The following is a 19,851-nucleotide window of genomic DNA, read 5'->3' on the forward strand; positions in this document are numbered from 1 at the left end:
CAGTAAGACCTGAAAGCACTTTCATGTATGGAATGTATGTAACGTATCAGGAATTTTTTGTTTGTTTTGATTTTGTTTTTACATTTCCTTCTTTGCTTTCAGTAGCAAGAACGCTTGAGAGCATTTGGAGCATTACGAATGAGAGGTCACTGTAGGGTGGATATAATTGTAATTCCAAATGCCAGTATCAGTTGTTAATGCCATAGTAATTCACCGCAAAGCTTGATGCAAAGTCAGTAGCAAACCAGTGAAGTTACTAGTGGCACAGTGATTGCCTATTCAGCCACTTTTGTCCAATCCATATCCAGATGAGAGTTTTAAAATCCTTAAATACCCAACAGTGGCATGATTTTAATTAAGTATCATAAATAAATAAATAAAAGAAACAATAAAAATAAATGAAATAAACACAAAGCCGCAGCAGCCATATAACTAGTAGTCTTCATGGTGATCTGTGAGGAGAACACAGGCTGACTTGGAGACTGGCACCTGCAGAACTAGAAACTCAGTCTGGCATTTCTCTAGATGCTAATATATCAGTTTTAAACCCAAAACGTTCAAGTTAGCTCATATATTGGCCAGAAGTGTTTTTCAACTTACTGCTACAAAGAAAAAAGTTGGAAAATGTGATGGTCCTGAATTACTGCATCACTTATTTTTAACTACAGCTAACTTTAGTCAGCCACCTAACTAGCCTTTTCTGTGTACCACCAGCCTTAAATGTCTTCTGATGGCCCAGGTTAACAAATTCATTGCTGACTTGAGTTGTCACTTACATGAATGCAGATGCTAAATACAAATTACTTTTTAAAAAGGCAGTTCCATATGTTAAAAATTCCACTCCTAAAATAGGGTAAAAAAAGAAAAGCATGTTTTATATCTTTCTAAAAAAAAATCAGTTCTACAGAAGGACTCTGTCAGTAACAGCAGATTCTGCTCGTGAACCAATGCCTTTACAAATTAACACTAAGTCATTTTGTGAGATTTTGCTGTGCAGAAATGCTTTAGTGAGTTACTGATTGAGCTTGATTTATTCAAAGCAACAAAATGCTCCATTTTTTAGTGATTTTGAGCAATTAATTGAATGACATCCCTGTGCTGGATGTTGAAACAGAAAGCACTAAAGCTTTGAGGAAAAATCATTACTGCTCTTTGTTTCTTTTGATGATAGAACAAATGTTCTGTTTTTCCCCTAATGATGCAGCAGGCAACTTGGACAACAAGTCACAATACTGCACCATCACACAGGGAGAAGAAGAGGAAGAGTAAATAGCACTATGTAGTTACCTGCAATAAAATCTCAAATTACAAGCATTGAAAGGTATCTGTGTGTTTTCTTCTCACCACAAAAACATTTGTCTTTCTGCCCCATTCAACAGTAGCAACCAAATAGGTCACAGTTACCTGACACTGTCCTGAGTCACCCTACAGGTTTCTGAAAACTGCAAACCAAGTTCCTATAGTGAATTTAAGCTTTGCTCACTACTGTCAAGTACCCTTACACTGAAAAATCAAACTGAGCAAGTCCAAAATTCCTGGCGACTGACTTTATTTTACTGAAAAAAACAATCACAAGAGCTGCTCTTGTTTTATCAGATGCCAAACAACAACTTTGACTATGTCTGCTCTAAACTTACATGGAAGTTGGAGTCATCGTAAGAAACAACTTCCTGGTAAGTAGTAAGAGAATTACTTGCACTGATTCAATTGTTTTCATAAAATATGGGAAAAAAGTCATAAACCATTTACAATGTTTATAGTGTTTAAACATAGATCCTGTCTCTGCAAAGAACTCCTGCTATGACTGTTGACTCTTTTAAAGTGAATTAAGAGCTCTATACACTCGTCATTATCCTGGAGGCTCCAAACGAACTTTGATCCTCCAGCATTCTTTAGCAGAATTTTTCAGCTAGCACAATTTGTTATGGAAAGCAGAGACGACAGTGCTGGCAGTGGGTGTTACCATTTTTTAATGTCTTGAATAGGTTAATCTAGAATTTATCCTTTAACAAGGCCAAACAGTCTGAACAAACAAAACAGACATCATTATGGAATCACAGTTGTGAACTGAGGACAACAGACTTCTCAAATACCCTACCATGCATTACCACATTTTGTTCGACCTGACCTATTCAGTTTGGGAGACAGTTGTTCCTGACTGGCAGTACTAGTACCACAAGCAAAAAAATTGTCACTAGAAGGGAAGTTTTACCACAATATTTTACTGCAATTTTACCAGTACCACAGGCAAAAAAATTGTCACTAGAAGGGAAGTTTTACCACAATATTTTACTGCAATTTTACTTCTTTCTTTCAGGAGATTTTATTTAGTTAAAACTACTATTCTGGCAAAGGGGGCCAGCAGCCTCCTGGACTTAAGAAGAATACCACTGGCAAGTCAAAGGAAGTGATTGGTGAGAGCACATCCAGCATGCTATGTCCAGCTCTCCTCTCTCCATTACAGGAGAGACATGGACATTCTAGGTCAAACCCACTGAAGGGCAATGGAGACAATGCAGGCGCTGGAGCATCTCTTGTACAAATTTTTTTTTTTTTTTTCTTTTTTTTTTCTTTCCCAGTCTAGGGGTGATTGGACATTGAAACAGGTTGATCTGTTGAGTGGCTGTGGTGTCTCCATCTGGGTAGATGCTTAAAGTCTGACTGGGCACAGACCTTAGCAACCAGCTCTAGCCAATCCTATTTTCAACAGGAGGTTTGGACTAGACAGTCTACAGAGATCCCTTCCAACCTCATCCATTCTGTGATTCTGAGATCATTATAATAATTTTGTTTCACTTTAATTTTTCTAGGGATAAACACCTGTGGTCATTACTAATTTTGTAAAGAACAGCTGGTTACAATTAGATTTGGGAATCTACTTGAGAAACACAGTTCATATTAATGCCTTGTTCTGAAATGCAGTTTGTTTCTCCAGACCTTACTAAACCAATCAGAATTACCCTAAATCAATTCTGATTTTTCAAAACTTCAGGTCAAGTTTGTCCTCAAGTTTAGGTTCTGATTTATTAATAAATTTGGACTGAATAACAGTATCTTGACTACAAGCAAAAGAAGAATCGTTCTTTCTGCAGAACAAATTACTCACTGGCAAGTGGGGGAAAAAAAAAAAAAAAAAGGAAAAACGTATTAGTTAGCCAATACAGCTCCTTGTAGTACTTATACATTGCAAGTCACCACTCTTCAAAGCATCCCTGTAAACACTGGAATGAAACTCTTCGGTCAGATTCAGTTTCAGGTCTCATTTTTTTCAAGTACCAACAGAAGTAAAATCAATGTTTCTTTACTTCACATTAAAAGCTTTTGGGTGTTTCACACAAAATCACAGAATGGTTGAGGTTGAAAGGGACCTTGATGATTTTGAAGGAAAAAAAATAAAAAGAATGTTCAATATAATTTTAATTGTAGAGATGAGATTTCAATTTCACCTGCAGAGCAGAAATAAAGTACTACATCTTTGTTTTTTCACTGATTGAAATCTATTACAAATACACATATTCACTGCTTATTATGTGCCTGCTGCACATTAGAAGCAAAACCGTATAGAACCAAAAGTGCTTTTGTTAAATATCAGAAACACCCTGTAATACAACACAATGCAGAATCCTACTGCAAGTCAACCAGGTATAAAACCCCTTTCATAACAAGTGTGTATGAAATACTAACGATTACATATTGGTGCCAAGGTGCTTAAAACCAAAAGCACAAGTGCTTTCACAACTGATCTCAACTGAAATAAGATATTTGAATTTGCTTTCACTAGCAAGTACTCCAGGCATAGTTTGCCACCGGTTTGTTTTGTTTGGTTGTTTTTTTGTTTGTTTAAGCGGAACAACAAAATCCCTCAAATGCCTTCAAATATGGCATTAAGTTACCAGGCACTATGACAGTTCAAGATACAAACTAATGGCTCTGCCAAAAAAAGAAACGTAAAGGCTTCCAGGGCAGCCAGAGGCCAGACATCTTTGCCCAGTCCTTCTGTACAGCTCTCTGCAGGGTAATGTTTGATAAGAATAAAGCTTATCAAACTGTGCGTAAGCGTAAAAAAATTCAACATGCCATGGGCTGGAACTTCTACATGCTTAGTTACTTTTGCTGTCTTGCTGAGGCTCACATATCTCTACTTAGGGAAAAACTCAACTCCCTTACTTGATAGGAAACTCTTATATTGGCAGGAAAGTCTTATGTTCTCTCTGAATATGACATCATGTCATCGGAATAAAAGAAGGATGTTTCTTTCAACAGGCACAAAAATAGACACCAAAAGCCTAAGAAATCCAAACCTTTCATTTTAGATGAGCAGCTGCTTCAGAACTGAAAACAAATTTACCTCTAGTCCATAGGTCTTTGAGTCTCTTCCCTGGAAGATACCAAAGCTAGTTCAAACCTTGGATACATAGCCACATGAATCCTCATTTGTTAAGTACACATATTTTTTTAAATCAACAGATAGGTTTGAAGAACTTGTGTTCACAGAGCCTGGAAGACTGCATACAAGTCACAGTTACAGCTCCCACCTAACTCATGCTCACAGCCAGTCAAACACAAGTTGTTTTCAAAATGCTATCACAAGTTTCTGACTCTGCAGAAGAGACACTGTAACCATTAAAAAAAAAAAAGGGAGAACAGCAACCTGTATGCACAAAGGTTCTGTCATGATGCACCATTCAGAGGTCTCCCATGTCTTCCAAGTCTCACCAGCTTCTATACCTGTGTTGGGCTGCTGTAATGACTGCTGTATTTCAGAAAAAAAAAAGCATTTTTCTGGGCATCTGTTTGTGCACTTCTTAATTGATCACTCCTGCAGCTACATGTCAAGCAGCATTTTTTTTATCCCAAAGACTAACTCTAAACGAAGCAGAACACTTTTTTTTTTTTGTATCCCTTACTTACCCAATTTTTTCAATTACAGGTTTTGAAGACTCTCAAGCATGACCAGCCAAAACTTAAATATGCCCCAGTTATAGACAATACAAACTTTGTTTTAGGTCAATATAATCCAGAAATGAAGATAATGTGAGTTAGGAAAACTGAAGTTAATGCTATAACTTCACATGCACTGCGTGGAAATTTAGGACAGTGTTTACGTAGGAGATAAACATGCCTCCTCTTCTTCTAACAATACAACCTTCCGTCTGGAGAGAGACATCATGGACCTTATGACAGTTAAAGAAATTCTAACAAAAATGCGTAAGGCAAGAAAAGCAAATGGGATTACAATCTGCATAAGATGGAAAATTGCTGTGCTAAATTCACTTAATAAGCACGTTAGAAAGAAGGCCCCAAGGCTTACACAAGGGTAGAGAGCTAGCTTTGCAAACATGAAGGCATGCTCTTTGCCACCGTATCTAGCAAAAGGATGCAAAGTTTCCCTTTCACAGAGGAGGGCTGTAGTCCATATTGCAAACTGAAATATGCTGGCAAAGAAAGTGATAACACAGCTGACCTGAATGGCTTCTATTTCATTGTGAGATTTTTCCGCAAATTCACTGGTCAGCTGGTAAGCTAGCGGAAGCCCACCAATGAAAGCCAATGAAAGTATATTAAGGAGCCCCATTAATCGTGTAGCTTTTGTTACATAAAGAAAAAGTGAGTGATGGACAAACCACAGGAGACCAATTGTTACAAATGAGCCAAAGTAGGCAAGATAGTTTGGTCCATATTCACGTAAAGCTTCAAGAAGGCTGCCATGGAACCTCTCCTCAACTTCTCTAGGATCAGGGACGTTGTCTTCACTGTAGAGAGAAAACTCACTTTATTTTGAATATTGCTGTTATAAAAACATACCTGGAGCAACACTGAACTATGTTGCTTTACTGTGAGCAAGTAGGGAACAGGCGTCCAGTTAGTAGTTCTCTAATTTGTAACTTAAAAACAGCATTTCAAATAACAGCTCTGCAAATAAATTAGATCCGAAAAAAAATCTGAAAGTAAGTTGACATTCCTTTACATTAATGTAATAAGGTTGCCCCAGTGACTAATCAGCCTTTTATCTGAAAACTAAGCAAAAAGGAAGCTTTGTTCTTCAAGTCTCCCATCCAATAAACATTAAATAGACTGATGATCACTTCTGCTGAAACGTGGGCATGTATCTTTCCAGAAAATCATACTGTAAAGCAACTGCTGCAGGTTTTATAAGGCAACTTTTGGTTAATTTTATTTCCTCAAATATTACATATAGATAAAAGTTAATATCATATTTAACAATATGATGTGTAAGAGGCAACAGAAAGCCTTACCATATATCCAAAATCAGCAGGGTTGCTACAATAGCATAGACTCCATCACTGAATGCTTCTACCCGTTCCTTACTCAGAGGCTCGCTGAGGTAAAAAGTGAAGGTTTCTAAGCTCTGGTGTTCCTCCTCTTCATCTCTCTGACCTGGAAGCAAATCCAGATGTTTACTAACGAAAGACAAAATCAGGAAGTATAAAGCAAGGTAGTTAAACAACCTAATGTGACCTCCTTTTCTCCCCACCTGCCAAAACCATTAAGGAAGAAAGAAGGGTGCCATTCATTCACACAGGTCAGTCACTCCACTTTTTTCAGCAGCTGTACCTCCCCCCTGAAGTTCATGTTGCTTTCCGGACAAGTGCTTCAGGGACAAAAAAGCCCTGTCCTTTAAACTACATGGCAGACCATTTCCACCAAGTGCATAATGACTCAAAGCTATAATTGAACAAATAATTTGAGCTAAACAAATCTGATGCTATATCTCAGGAAGCCCTAATACCTGCATATCCTCTAAGACAGAGAATTTATACTGTGTGGGAGAAAAAACTCAGTGGAGCACAGGGCTGCACTGGGACATCAAATGGTCTGCTTTAAAATAAATCCAGTCTTAGCCAAAAGGTGGGGTTCTGGACCTCATATAGGAAAAGTCAAACACATCCCTAAAGACTGAAATCTGAACTGCCAGCCAAGGTACACCACTTCAGGAGTATAGGTTGGAACAAAGAAAATGGTACAGCTTCTAGAAGAAATAAGGAGAGGAAATGAATGAAAAGTAACTGTAATCACAACTCAGACCATAGAGCAGTAATTTAAGTCAGCCATTTGACAAGGTGAGACATACATAGACATGGCCTGACTGCAAACTCCAGTGCCCCTGTCACAGTAGGCACAGGCAATGTTTGTATGTGTTTATTCTCTGGCTTCGAGAGCTGGAAAGCTGCCAGGCAGAAAGGGATCTGGGGGTACTGATTGACAGCCAGCTGAATGAGCCAGCAGTGTGCCCAGGTGGCCAAAAAGGCCAACAGCATCCTGTCTTGTATCAGAAATAGTGTGGCCAGCAGGACTAGAGAAGTGATTGTGCCACTCTACTCGGCTCTGGTGAGGCCCGACCTTGAATACTGTGTTCAGTTTTGGGCCCCTCATCATAAGAACGACATTGAGGTGCTGGAGAGTGCAGAGGAGGGTGACGAAGCTGGTGAGGAGCCTGGAGCACAAATCTGATGAGAAGCAGTTGCGGGAACTGGGGCTGTTTAGCCTGGAGAAAAGGAGGAGACCTTATGGCTGTCTACAACTACCTGAAAGGAGGTTGTAGCATGGAGGGTGTTGGTCTCTTCTCCCGAGTAGCAAGTGATAGGACAAGAAGAAATGGCATCAAGTTGCACCAGGGGAGGTTCAGACTGGATATTAGGAAAAAATTATGCACAGAGGGGGTTGTCAGGCACTGGAACAGACTGCTTAAGGAAGTGATTGAGTCCCCATCCCTGGAGGTCTTTAAAAGGTGTTTAGATGAGGTTCTCAGGGTTTAGTGCTAGAATTAGGTTATGGTTGGACTCAATGATCCTAAGGATCTCTTCCAATTGAAGTGATTCTGTGATTTCAGAGTATTTCTGTGTATTATTACTGCCACATGGGGAAGTCAGAAGTATGTTTACATTTGCAGTGTACACATACGGAATTGTACGAGGCTCAACAGCAGCACAAAAGTGTTATTCTTCTGACTCACCTCAGGAGTGCCAATTCCAAAGACATGATCAGCTCAGTGGTTTTGTGGTCAGTTTATATTGCTCTCAAAGAGGGATGCTCCACCTTTTGGCTGAGTAGGTTGCACAATACCACCTTCTCCTTTATTTTGCTACTGGCAACCTCCTACTCAACAGAGTTTAAGAGCAGCTCTGGCTATTGGCATGGTTGTGCATGTGTTAGTGCTGACACAAGGTGGGCAGAAAGAACAGAAGCATGAGGGAAGGAAGCATGGATTTACATTGACTTAAACCTTTAAACCACAGCAGTTAATGAGATGTTGCAACCTAAACAGTTAATTACCCTGAAAAAGTTTGAATTATAGGTGCTCCGCCTGCCAGTTTGAAAATGTGGGACCATACAGTATTAGTGGGAAGAAAGTGATACAGGCACAGAGTTTCCTTCCTATCTTTTTCAATCTCGGTGCTCCCTTTTTTAGGAAGGAGAACGGATAGGTGTCCTGCAGCTATTCTTCATGTACTTGTATGTGCATGCACATGTATATTCAGGACAAACCAGAGAGGTTCTGCACTCAGAAATCATATTTGAATTCACATGTCAAGGCAAACCAGGGAGTGACGGATAAACTGCTTGGAAGCACAGCAATAAACACCCAAATCACTATGTTCCAAGACTGAAAGTAGAACTGAGATTACTTTATTTCAGGCTATCTGGAGAACATGTTGACAACATAATAACAGATCTGAACATACTCCTGCAAATATTGTTACTCACCAACAATTTTGGTTTTACACCATGCAGCGAATCGAGTGAGATGTGGAAAAATTATTACAAGCCCAAGAAGTACGTAAGACTATGGAGAGGAAAATGAACACAGTTTAAATTTAGTTATCAAAATATAAATTACCTTCCAAGCTTAATATTATATTACATTACATTATATTAATAATATCAACATTAATATTAATATTAATGATTAATATTAACATTAATATTAATATTACTACTCTCAATCTTTAGGTGTAATCACATTGAGAAAATAAATCTTGATTTCACAGAAAAGACTGGCCTGAAATGGACACGCACCTCCTGAATATCACATGTGCAACCTAACACTGATTTCTGATACCTAATTCAGTACCAATTATGAAGCAAGCTAAAACAAGAGAGGAAATAATTCTGCTAACAAAAATGCAGTAATGATTTACTTGGAAGTTAGAGAACTATCCCACATGATCCTTATGGGTGCCTTCCAGCTTGAGATATTCTATGATTCTACTACTTGTGTCCCAAAGAAATCTTGCTGGGTCGTAAGTGGTTCATAGGTTTTGCATAGGTCTAAGCACAAGAGCAGCTTGGAGACTGATTTCACTGTTTTTTGATATTAAAAGAAAATACACTAGTGAACAAGGTAAGGGACTAGAGGGAAGTAAGGGTGCAAGAGAAAAACATATTTTCAATTAAAATTAGGCCTTTTCACATTTGGAATCAACTGTCCCTTTCTATCAACAGCAACCTGATTCCTGTCAAATTTGGGGGTTGTTTAAACACTGGTAATTCCCATCGAAACTCTCTCAAAATTCAGTTAAAACCACCTTTTCCTAAACAACAAGATAAAGGAAAGGAAGCTCAGGATAAATCCAAAAACTAGATTTCAGTTCTAAGTGGGAATTCTGAGAAAGACAAAAGCTATTTAATAAGGATGGCAGAGAAGAAGGCTGTGTAAGAACAGGCCTTAGCTAAAAATAGCTGTTTTGAGGTGCAGGCTGGCTAACTGGTCTGCTTATGCTATTTGCTCTTACACACCGAATTAGTGCAGCAAATATCTTCACTTGCAAGTTTGTGCAATGTGATGTTTATTTCATGTAACCTTCCACGTTATCTCACCTACTTATGATAAGAAACATGCTACATTACAGTTTAGAAGACCTGCTTCTAATTAAGAAAAGCATTAAAAAAAATCAGGTGTAGAAAGTAAAGCAAATATTGTAGCAGAGTATTATTTCAAAACTACCCAAACTCATGGATCAAATTACGGATTGTATCTGTGAACTGAACACCTTCAATGCAAAACAGCATCCATGATTACAACATCACAGAACTGGGAAAATCTGCAAGTTTAACATGGACATGTCCTAAGTACAACTAGTATAAACTGCTGAATCAAAGTCTTTGGTTAACTGGGAAAACTTACCAAAGGAATAAAGAAAAAGGAAAAGATGGCTGCTAAAAAGCATAAAAGTGGTCCTCTCAGGATAATCTTTAAGATACGTCGTTTATAGAAATTCTGATTTTCAGACACCTGTATCTGTTGATTCAGTAAGTGTGGGTGATAGAATCCATACACTACTATCACAGCCTACAAGGAGAAGAACATTACTGAAGTTATTACAAACAAGTATATGCAGCATTTCAAATAAAACCAGGTAAACTATAAATCAACAAATTCCAACACACTTTCAACCTTATTATTTGTTCTAACATGGAGGGCTTGTCTTAGAAACACTGAGATTTCACGGTACACTCCATGTCAAGATTTTAGTCTCCTCTGCAGAGCCTGTCACGACCATGGACCTTATATAAAGAAGAATGAAGACCTCCACAATACGGGAACGAAAGTGACAAGGCACTGCACCAGTAGAAAACCAGTGTAATTGGACTGAGACTGAAAGCCCATGTTCACTCAGCTATTGCTGCATGGTTCAGTAAGAATCTCAGCATGAAAAGTCAACTGCTATTTCCCCAAGGCACTTTTAATGAGCGGGAAATTAATTACTAGTCTGTGGACTTTGAGATCAGCTGATTTAGTTGCAGAACTCAGTTTCAAAGGACAGTGGCAATGCAAATTTTCATCTTACATACAGATACTATATTATCACAACAAACACAAATTTGAAAAAGAATGCTATACAAACAAAAAAGACATTTAGTAATTTATATGCATAGTTAAGAAATCTAATTTTAGTTCTACCCAAGAAAATCTATTTAAAAGTGAAAAGGTAAATGGATAGCTCTAATACCTGTATAAGGCCAACGACAACAGCACAGACACTGAACAGGAAAATGCCAAAAGGTACCTCTGGAAAGGAGGCCATTAAGGAAAACTAGAAAAAAAATGCAATGAGATCAAAGATTGAATTAAGATGCAATGTAGGAGTAACAGTAGAGAAACAGAAGCACTCTTCATTCAATACTGAAAGTCAAAAACCTTATTAATACTTTGCATTTCAACATAATTCCACTAAATGCAATTTCTAGTCACAAACATGCAGGCATCTAAACCAAAGGCATCTGGAGAAATGGCTCTGTTCTGATGTTGATACTGCAAAATCTTAACCTCTCTGACACTATGTCTCCATAGTAGCTACAGACTGTCTTCACAGAATCACAGAATGTTAGGGATTGCAAGGGACCTCAAAAGATCATCTAGTTGAATCCCCCTGCTGGAGCAGGAACACCTAGATGAGGTTACACAGGAATGTGTCCAGGCAGGTTTTGAATGTCTCCAGAGAAGGAGACTTCACAATCTCCCTGGGCATCCTGTTCCAGTGTTGTGTTACTCTTACTGAGAAGAAGTTTCTTCTCATATTTAAGTGGAACCTCCTGTGTTCCAGTTTGTACCCACTGCCCCTTGTCCTATCATTGGTTGTCACCAAGAAGAGCCTGGCTCCATCCTCATGACACTCACCCTTTACATATTTATAAACATTAATGAGGTCACCCCTCAGTCTCCTCTTCTCCAAGCTAAAGAGACCCAGCTCCCTCAGCCTTTCCTTGTAAGGGAGATTCTCCACTCCCTTAATCATCTTTGTTGCCCTGCGCTGGACTCTCTCCAGCAGTTCCCTGTCCTTCTTGAACTGAGGGGCCCAGAGCTGGACACAATATTCCAGATGCGGTCTCACCAGGGCAGAGTAGAGGGGGTGGAGAACCTCTCTCTAGCTACTGACCACACCCCTTCTAATACACCCCAGGATGCCATTGGCCTTCCTGGCCACAAGGGCACAGTGCTGGCTCATGGTCATCCTGCTGTCAACCAGGACCCGCAGGTCCCTTTCCCCTACACTGCTCTCCAACAGGTCCTTCCCCAGTTCACACTGGAACCTGGGGTTGTTCCCGCCCAGATGCAAGACTCTACACTTGCCCTTGTTATACTTCATGAAATTTTTCCATGCCCAAGTCTTCAGCCCGTCCAGGTCTCGCTGGATGGCAGCACAGCCTTCTGGCATGTCAGCCACTCTTCTCTGATGTCATTAGCAAACTTGTTGACAGTGCCTTCTATTCCCTCATCCAAGTCATTGATGAATATATTGAGTAGCACTGGTCCCAGTACCGACCCTTGAGGGACTCCACTAGATACAGGCCTCCAGTTAGACTCTGTCCCATGGACCACAACTCTCTGGCTTCTTTCCTTCAGCCAGGTCCCAGTCCACCTCACTTCCTGATCAACCAGTCCACACTTCCTCAGCCTAACTGTGAGGATGCTGTGGGGGACTGTGTCAAATGCTTTACAGAAATCAAGATAGACCACATCCACTGCTTTACCATCATCTATCCACCTGGTTATGTATTCATAAAAGGCTATGAGGTTGGTCAAGCATGACTTCCCCTTGGTGAAGCCATGTTGACTGCCCCTAATGGCCCTCTTATCGTTGATATGCCTTGACATGGCATCAAGTTGTTCCATCACCTTTCCAGCGATGGAGGTGAGGCTGACTGGTCTATAGTTACCTGCATCCTCCTTCTTGCTCTTTTTGAAGACTGGAGTGACATTTACTTTCCTCCAGTCCTCAGGCACCTCTCCGATTTCCCACGACTTAGCAAAGATGATGGAGAGTGACCTAGCAACGACTTCAGCCAGCTCCCTCAGCACCTGTGGGTGCATGCCATCTGGACCCATGGATTTATGGATGTCCAGATTGCCTAACTGCTCCCTAACCCAGTCCTCATCAACCAAGGCAAACTCCTTCATCGTCCTGACTTCCTCTAGGGCCTCAGGGGTATGGGGCTCCTCATGACAGCCTCCAGCACTGTAGACAGAGGCTTGTAGCTTAGCATAAAGTTTAGCAGTGTTTTCAGTAGACAAGATGTTCTTAGCTGTAAAAATTCTTGATATTAGGAGACCTTTTTCAATCTTTTAATTTCTCTACCTCCATGACTCCCTGCTGTATTAGTTTCTGCAGCATCATTGGTGGGGAAAAACAGGGAGTAGTATTAGGGTAACACTGACAAATTATTTCAGCTTCAAAGCAAAGAAGTATGTGCTCTTGCTGATATTGTTTTACTGACCACAGCCTTATTATGTAACACAGATATATCCACAATGAAACAGGGGCCTGTCATATAAATCTGTTTTGCATATACCATAAAAGTCAAGATGCATTTTAAGCAAGTGCTTTGTTCTGCTAATATGGTGTTCGCTTGCAAATATGCTTTCAAAGGTCCAAAGGTCATCTGATCAGAAATTGTGCAGAACATTAAATTTGCAGAACATCAAATTTGCAGATTTAATAAAAATGAATTATTTGCTGCAAGAATCAACCTTGCTGAGTAAGACAAAAGTGATACCAAGAATTCTGTCTAGATTACAAAAGGAAAATGTTCTGTCATCTAAAGAGGAGTTTGAAATGCAGCTTTAGTTCCCTTACAAAATGCAAAATTCTCACCAGGCAACTTCAACATTTTTCAATACAGCTACTTTAAAAAAATATATATTTTATTATTTATTTTAAAAATAAGTTATTGGAAACTATGACTTTCAATTTCTGTCATTTTTCTTCTATAATACTAATTTTCTACCAGGTCTATAATATTGGGTAATTGAAAGTTATAAAGTGCCCTCCACAATTTTTTTAAAAGTAAGCCTTAACTATTACAGTGGATTCAGCACTTATACCATAATATTTATACTACAATATTAATAACACTTTCCTGGGTATCTGAATACTTCAGTAAAGTATTTCCAAATAAATAAAGAAAAAACTCTATAATTTAAACATACATAAAACTTTAGAAAAGCACTTACTGTGTAGGGCAAGAATGTTATGATCATCATACAAGCCTAAAAAAGAAAAAAAGTACCAAAACACCAGGTAAAATACAAAGCAAGCAATTCCCTCATTAAAGATGTGTCTAGAGGATGCAACAAAAACAAATTAAATGCTTGTGCTGTGTCATTGAAAAAAAATACATTTCGGAAGTTGCTAAGCTTTGATTGTAACAAATGGCTAGTTCTGTACACATCTTCCATGTTTGCTATTCAAACTCCACAGGCTTATTTTAGAAAACACTACAGTTTTGTTACCAACACCATGAGTTTTGCTGTGGTTCTTAACCTGAAGTAACAATGCCAAAAGTATGACACCTTCTATAGAGGTGCTCCTGATTTGTCAAAACCATTGATCTCTGATCACAAATATTTCATATATAAAAAAGGCCAAATCTAAAAAATAAAACAAACAAAAAGACCTCAAGCACAAAGAAATGCATCGCTGTGAAAACTTCAGAATCAATTTCTGAGCAACTTAAACAGCAAAATGACTGAAAACTTAACTGTAATTCAAACCTACCGCTTAAGATTTTTTGCCACAAAAGATAGTGTTACATTTTATTAAGCCTGGAAGACAGGTACTTCAGCTGGACACTGAGGAACAGAGTCAAAAGCTTTTGCCATAGGTGCCTTTTCTATTCCCTCATGAACTTCAGACTAAGCTGTTGCAGCTTTTAGCTGGCTTTTAGCTTATAGGAAAACATGTGGAAGTTAAAAGCAAATTAATTATCAATCAGCCACTTTGGCAAGGAGGAATTCAAGTTCTTTTTATCTTCCTGACTTAGAAATTTGGCAGTTAAGCTATTTAAGTTAAAAACCTTTCAATATGTACATACCGACTTAAAAAAATAAAATTACCTCTACTTGCTAGTTAAACATCCAGCCTGTCTGACAAGGCTTACCAGGTTTAGAAGAGCAAGGACATCATCTATAAGCTCTATCACCTGAAACAACCTGCCAAGGCAAAGCAAGATATCATGAAGTCAGCTCCCAAAACATGCTTTACAGCACTGTATACAAATTGTACTTTTATGATACTATAGGGCAACCTGATTTCTTTTGCTCCAGAGTTTATACAAGTAGTCCAGGTGCTGTCAAAACTCATTAGCTCAAACATGAAAATAATGTGTTAGAAAAATCTGAAAACCAAGATACAAACAATCAAGTTCAATCATGGAGCAGTTATTCATAGAATCATAGAATGGTTTGGGTTGGAAGGACCTTAAAGATAATCTAGTTCCAACTCTGCTGCCATGGGCAGGAACACTTTCCACTAGACCAGGTTGCTCAGAGCCCCATCTAGCCTGCCCTTGAACACTTCCAGGGATGGGGCACCCACAACTTCTCTGGGTAGCCTGTTCCAGTGCCTCACCACTCTCATAGTGAAGAATTTCTTCCTTATATCTAATCTAAATCTACTTTCGGTTGTAAGCCAGTAACACTCATCCTATCACTACCTGCCCTTGTTAAAACTCCCTCTCCAGCTTTCATGTAAGTCTCCTACAACACCTACAAGGTTTCCCCAAAACCCTCCCTTTCTCAGGCTGAACAACTGCAAGTTTCTCAGCCTGTCTTCATAGGGGAGGTGCTACAGCACTCTGATCATCTTTGTGGCCCTCCTCTGGAACTTCATTTCTATTTGAAGGACAAGTGGCATATGATGTGGCAAGTTCGCTTTTCTTTTTCTCCTGCTACTCTATCCTTTCTCTATACCTGAAATTATATATTTACTTTGAAGTAAATTTCACTGTTGTGAACAGCCAATTCATCTGTGAAGAAGTGATCCAGATGTCAGTTCTGACCCACTGACTCACATACCAAAAATGTAACAAGGCAGTGAGCTACAAATGGTATTATTGCTTGGAAAATGGATGATATGGGGATGATTTGGGAGCAGGATTTGATGATGATTCTCTGTAGGACTTTCCACTTCGCTATAGGATGACATGTAGCCAACTCACAAGGCAGGCTACCGGTTTGTTTTCTCCCACAGCAGTTTTGTCCCAGAACAGCTCTGTCTTTTGCCATCTGACACACCCAGGACAGGACAACCAGCAGTCTGCTAGTGAGCTGCACAAGGCTTAGGAGCCACAGGACAGCTATCATTAGCTATCACAGAATCACCTATTTACTTAAACACAGGCAAGGCCTAGAACTAACTGGAGACTGACAGCCTATGCTGTCAGTCCACTTAAGGAAAGAATATAGTCCACTTGTAAATTTCTAAAATTCAAACAAAAACTGTCCTAATTCCAGTATGATGCCTGCATGTCAATTTCTTTTCAACTACCAAGACATGGGCAGATGGCAGTGTCCAAAGCTCTATAAAATGCAGCACCTGCAACATTACAGTTGATTTTGTGAGAAGCACTGCTGAGGACTTCAGTAAGTTTTAGGCCACCTGTGGTATATCAGTTCCTCTATTTGTGTAGTACACAAGTTACAAAGTCATGCTTTTTCAGCACAGTTAGAGGTTTAATCCCATTTAGAATATGAAGTAAAACAAAGAGTAACTCTAATTTAAAATACAGAGAATATTTTCTCTATATCACTGTGTCAGTGGCGTAAGAGTACAGTTAGTTATTCACTGCTTAGGGTAACATTTCTTGACAATGAATTTTTATATTATCCAGGCAATTCAGAAACCTATCAGCAAGACAGAAATGTATCAGGCACATCGTTACCTCCTGTCCTTTTAAACAATAGTTTTTGTTTAACTCTGGAGTTAAACACTCTGTTCCTACCTTACATGAGCTGCCCATGCCACTGTGACTATTAAGAAGGTCATCAAGTAGACTGAAATTTTTGCTAGAAGAAGTTGCTGAACACTTTCACCTAGTTTCTGAAACAGAAAGTGATACCCAGAGACAGGAAAGTTAAATGTTACATTGTGAAATTACTAGCAGTATCTGCAAATAAGGAAGGACTTGCAGTCCATTTCTCTGAAAATGTCTGCCAGGAATGCTTTTCTCCTCCAGCAATCTTTTTACTGTCATGCAAAGAAACTGGTTTATTAAAGACTTGTAAGTATGCTGAAATGCACAGTTAGTGGCAAACAATGTACCAAAATATCTCTTCAACCTGTAGAAGGGCTTCCCAGTGCTCAGTTCAACTAGTGATTCATTTATGCACTCTCCCATCACTGTTACTGTGAAAATGGATTTTAGAGGAGGGCTGGCCACAAAACACCTCTTTTATTTTCTTAGCATTGACTTCTGGAGTAGAAGCATTGCACACATTCTCATGTGATGATTGTCAACAATGAGGAAGGGGAGGGCTTAACCACAGCAACTTCTGCATGTACCACCACAATGTCTTAAATAGATTCATGTGGCATATCTGAGTTTCCTAAAATACATGAGACAAAATATTTGCATCTATGTCTGTTTTTAAGAGCAGAAAAATAAATTGTGATTTAAAAATTCTCTACGCTTTCTCAAATGATTAATTTATGCTGCTTGATATTCCTGTTTCTTTCACACTTCTGTAGTCTTCTTTTGCCACTTTTGCTTATTCTCATTGCATTTATTACTAACCTGATCTTAAAACCAGCATTCAGCTTGCAGTATGTAAGCAGCTTCTTGAAGTGATAATCTATTACCAAAAAGAGCACATGCTTTCTGAAAGACGTTTTGGTTAGATCGTCAATTCATCTTTCATGCAGAAGTAACCAGATAAAATCTATGGCCTACGTGTACAGTTCATGCAGGTTTCACTATCAGAAGTTGTGCAAATTACACAGACCTTCAGTATTCAAATTTTCACCCCAAGCTCAATGGTTCCTCCCCCTACGGGAAGTTTCTCTTGGCTTTAATGCTACTTAATGGTTTAGGCTTTTTGAAAGTCTGGAACTTGAAGTGGGGTTCTGAATTAGGATGTTGCACGTACTCGCAAAAACAAGAGAAACAACAAAGTAAAACACATACAATACCTGATCAGGATGTATTTTTGTGTGAGCCACGGGCAAAATCTGAAACGACAAAAAGTTATTAGTTCCTAACATTATTTTCCTTATTGAGAAATTTATTAAAATCCAAAAAAGCTTCAGGTGGCCGCAAATATTCCTGGTTCACACAGCTACTAACAGCCTGCAGTTCTGAAAGGCGGCACTCTTCGGCCGAAGGACACCGCATTACCTGGCCCCCACGACTGGGCACCGCTGCCCGCGGTTGGCCCGCCGCGCTCGCAGGCACACGAGTCCCCGGTTCGGGGATCGACGCCGGTATTTCGCGGCAGCGCTGCAGGAACAGGGCTGGTGGTAAGAGGCGGACACGGCTCCTCGGAAGCAGCGGGCGCAGACCGGAGAGCCCTGGACAGGCTGCAGCTGCTCAGGGCTTTCCCCCTCACCCGCCCAGCTGCGGGTGCCGAGCCTGACAGCCCTGAGTCCCGCTACCTCGCCGCCGGTGCCTCTTCCACGGCGCAGCCAGGTTGAGCAGGCCCCACGCCGCCCCTGGGCTGGGCGCTCACCATCACCGTAGCGATGATGGAGAGCAGCGCGTCGCTGTAGGCCAATAGCCGGTGCGACGTCTGCCTGCTGCTCCCCAACTCCAGCTCCAGCCCCCGATTGCACACTGACACCGGCTCGGGTTCCACCTGCCCGCCGCAGGGGCCTGGGCCCGCAGCTCGCAGAGCCGACATGGCCCCGCTGCGCTCCGCCCCCGGCGCCGGCGGGAGAGGCCGCTGAGTGGGGCGGGGCTCGCTCTCGCACGGCCCTAGGTGAGGCGCGAGCGGCGGCTCCCCGTGAGGGAGGTTTAACGGGGGACCCGTGCGGGGAAGTGGGGAGCTGCTTCCAGGGGAGCTCGTGCTTCTGTTGGAAATAGGGAAATACATATAAATTAAAAGCGATTTTCTGTACATCTGGGGATGTCTGTGTTGGCGTTTTGAAATCTTGAAGTTGATGGCTGGTACAGGTGACATGGGCAGGTGGTTTCTGGGGAAGAAGCAGTGTTATAAATGATGTGTTAATATGTTACCTGCCACCAAAGCTCTTTGCAGCTAGTGTATATACACCAAAGATTACACTTACCAGAGGCTGTTGTGTTTGGAGATTCTTAGTTTGTTTATAAATCATGTTTTAAAATCCACATCTGAATTCCCAAGTATCTTCCCCACCCATTTCCCTCTGGGTTTTTGGTTTGGTTTGATTTGGCTTTTACAAGCAGAATCAGCCTTGTTCCATCACTTAAAACCATTTGGTGGTTGTTTTAGGTGCTGCCTTCTGTCTTTTGGAGCTGTGAACTGGAGGATTTTGGTTTATGTTCAGGTTTTTATTCTGTTGGCAGGTTTAGTTCATGCCATAATGATAGTCTACTTGGGATATGTAGGGCTTAGTTTCCAGTCAAGTTGTGCTCTAACTGAAGTGAACTGTTGCAAAAGGGGTTTATTGCAGAGAAATAAAGAGGGGTTTATTTCAGAGCCTTCTTTTTTGAAGTCTTGTGCTGTAACTGAAGGATAGTCAGGGTCTTCAAAGGAAGCATAGCTGAATTTGTGGTAGGTTTTTGCTGGCAGTATCTTTGTCAGCATAAACTTTGTATTTTCATTTTCTAGAAAAGCTGTTCAGTAAATAATGGATTTCATAAGAGAAATCCAGAAAAGAAGCCAAGAATTCAAATATCATGTGAAGACCTCAAATTGCAGAGAGCAAAACCACACTCTGATGGGGTGAAAATGTTGTAGGTTTGCACAAATTCCTGTCTGAAGATATGTGGAGAATGCAGTTTAATTCATAAACAATTAGCTCAGCATACTGACTGGAGTTAGATATCCAAGTTGTTCTAGACCAAAAAACATCATGATACCGCATTCTTGTAATACAGGATGCTGCCTCCAATAGATGGTAACTTATTTTCCCC

The 19,851-nt window shown here is 40.1% G+C and overlaps 1 protein-coding gene across 6 annotated transcripts; it reads right to left on the reverse strand.

Moving 5' to 3' along the window:
* Positions 1-1,532: 1,532 nt before the first annotated feature.
* TMEM175 (transmembrane protein 175) lies at positions 1,533-18,682 on the reverse strand. 6 transcript variants are annotated; one of them, XM_065861761.2, is made up of 10 exons: positions 18,467-18,682; positions 17,931-17,969; positions 16,744-16,841; positions 14,902-14,953; positions 13,976-14,011; positions 10,974-11,057; positions 10,148-10,312; positions 8,728-8,806; positions 6,258-6,399; positions 1,533-5,753 (listed from the first exon to the last, which is right to left on the reverse strand). In XM_065861761.2, exons 1-10 carry the CDS (start codon positions 18,635-18,637, stop codon positions 5,102-5,104), a joined length of 1,518 nt encoding a protein of 505 aa, XP_065717833.1. In that variant the 5' UTR covers positions 18,638-18,682; the 3' UTR covers positions 1,533-5,101. The 6 variants fall into 6 exon arrangements, with proteins under 6 accessions (XP_065717833.1, XP_071657843.1, XP_071657842.1 ...); XM_071801742.1 differs by lacking the exon at positions 18,467-18,682 and adding an exon at positions 18,393-18,415; XM_071801741.1 differs by lacking the exon at positions 18,467-18,682 and adding an exon at positions 18,136-18,385.
* Positions 18,683-19,851: the final 1,169 nt, after the last annotated feature.

The sequence above is a fragment of the Patagioenas fasciata genome, chromosome Z (genome assembly GCF_037038585.1).
Source record: "Patagioenas fasciata isolate bPatFas1 chromosome Z, bPatFas1.hap1, whole genome shotgun sequence".
NCBI classification, from domain to species: domain Eukaryota; kingdom Metazoa; phylum Chordata; class Aves; order Columbiformes; family Columbidae; genus Patagioenas; species Patagioenas fasciata.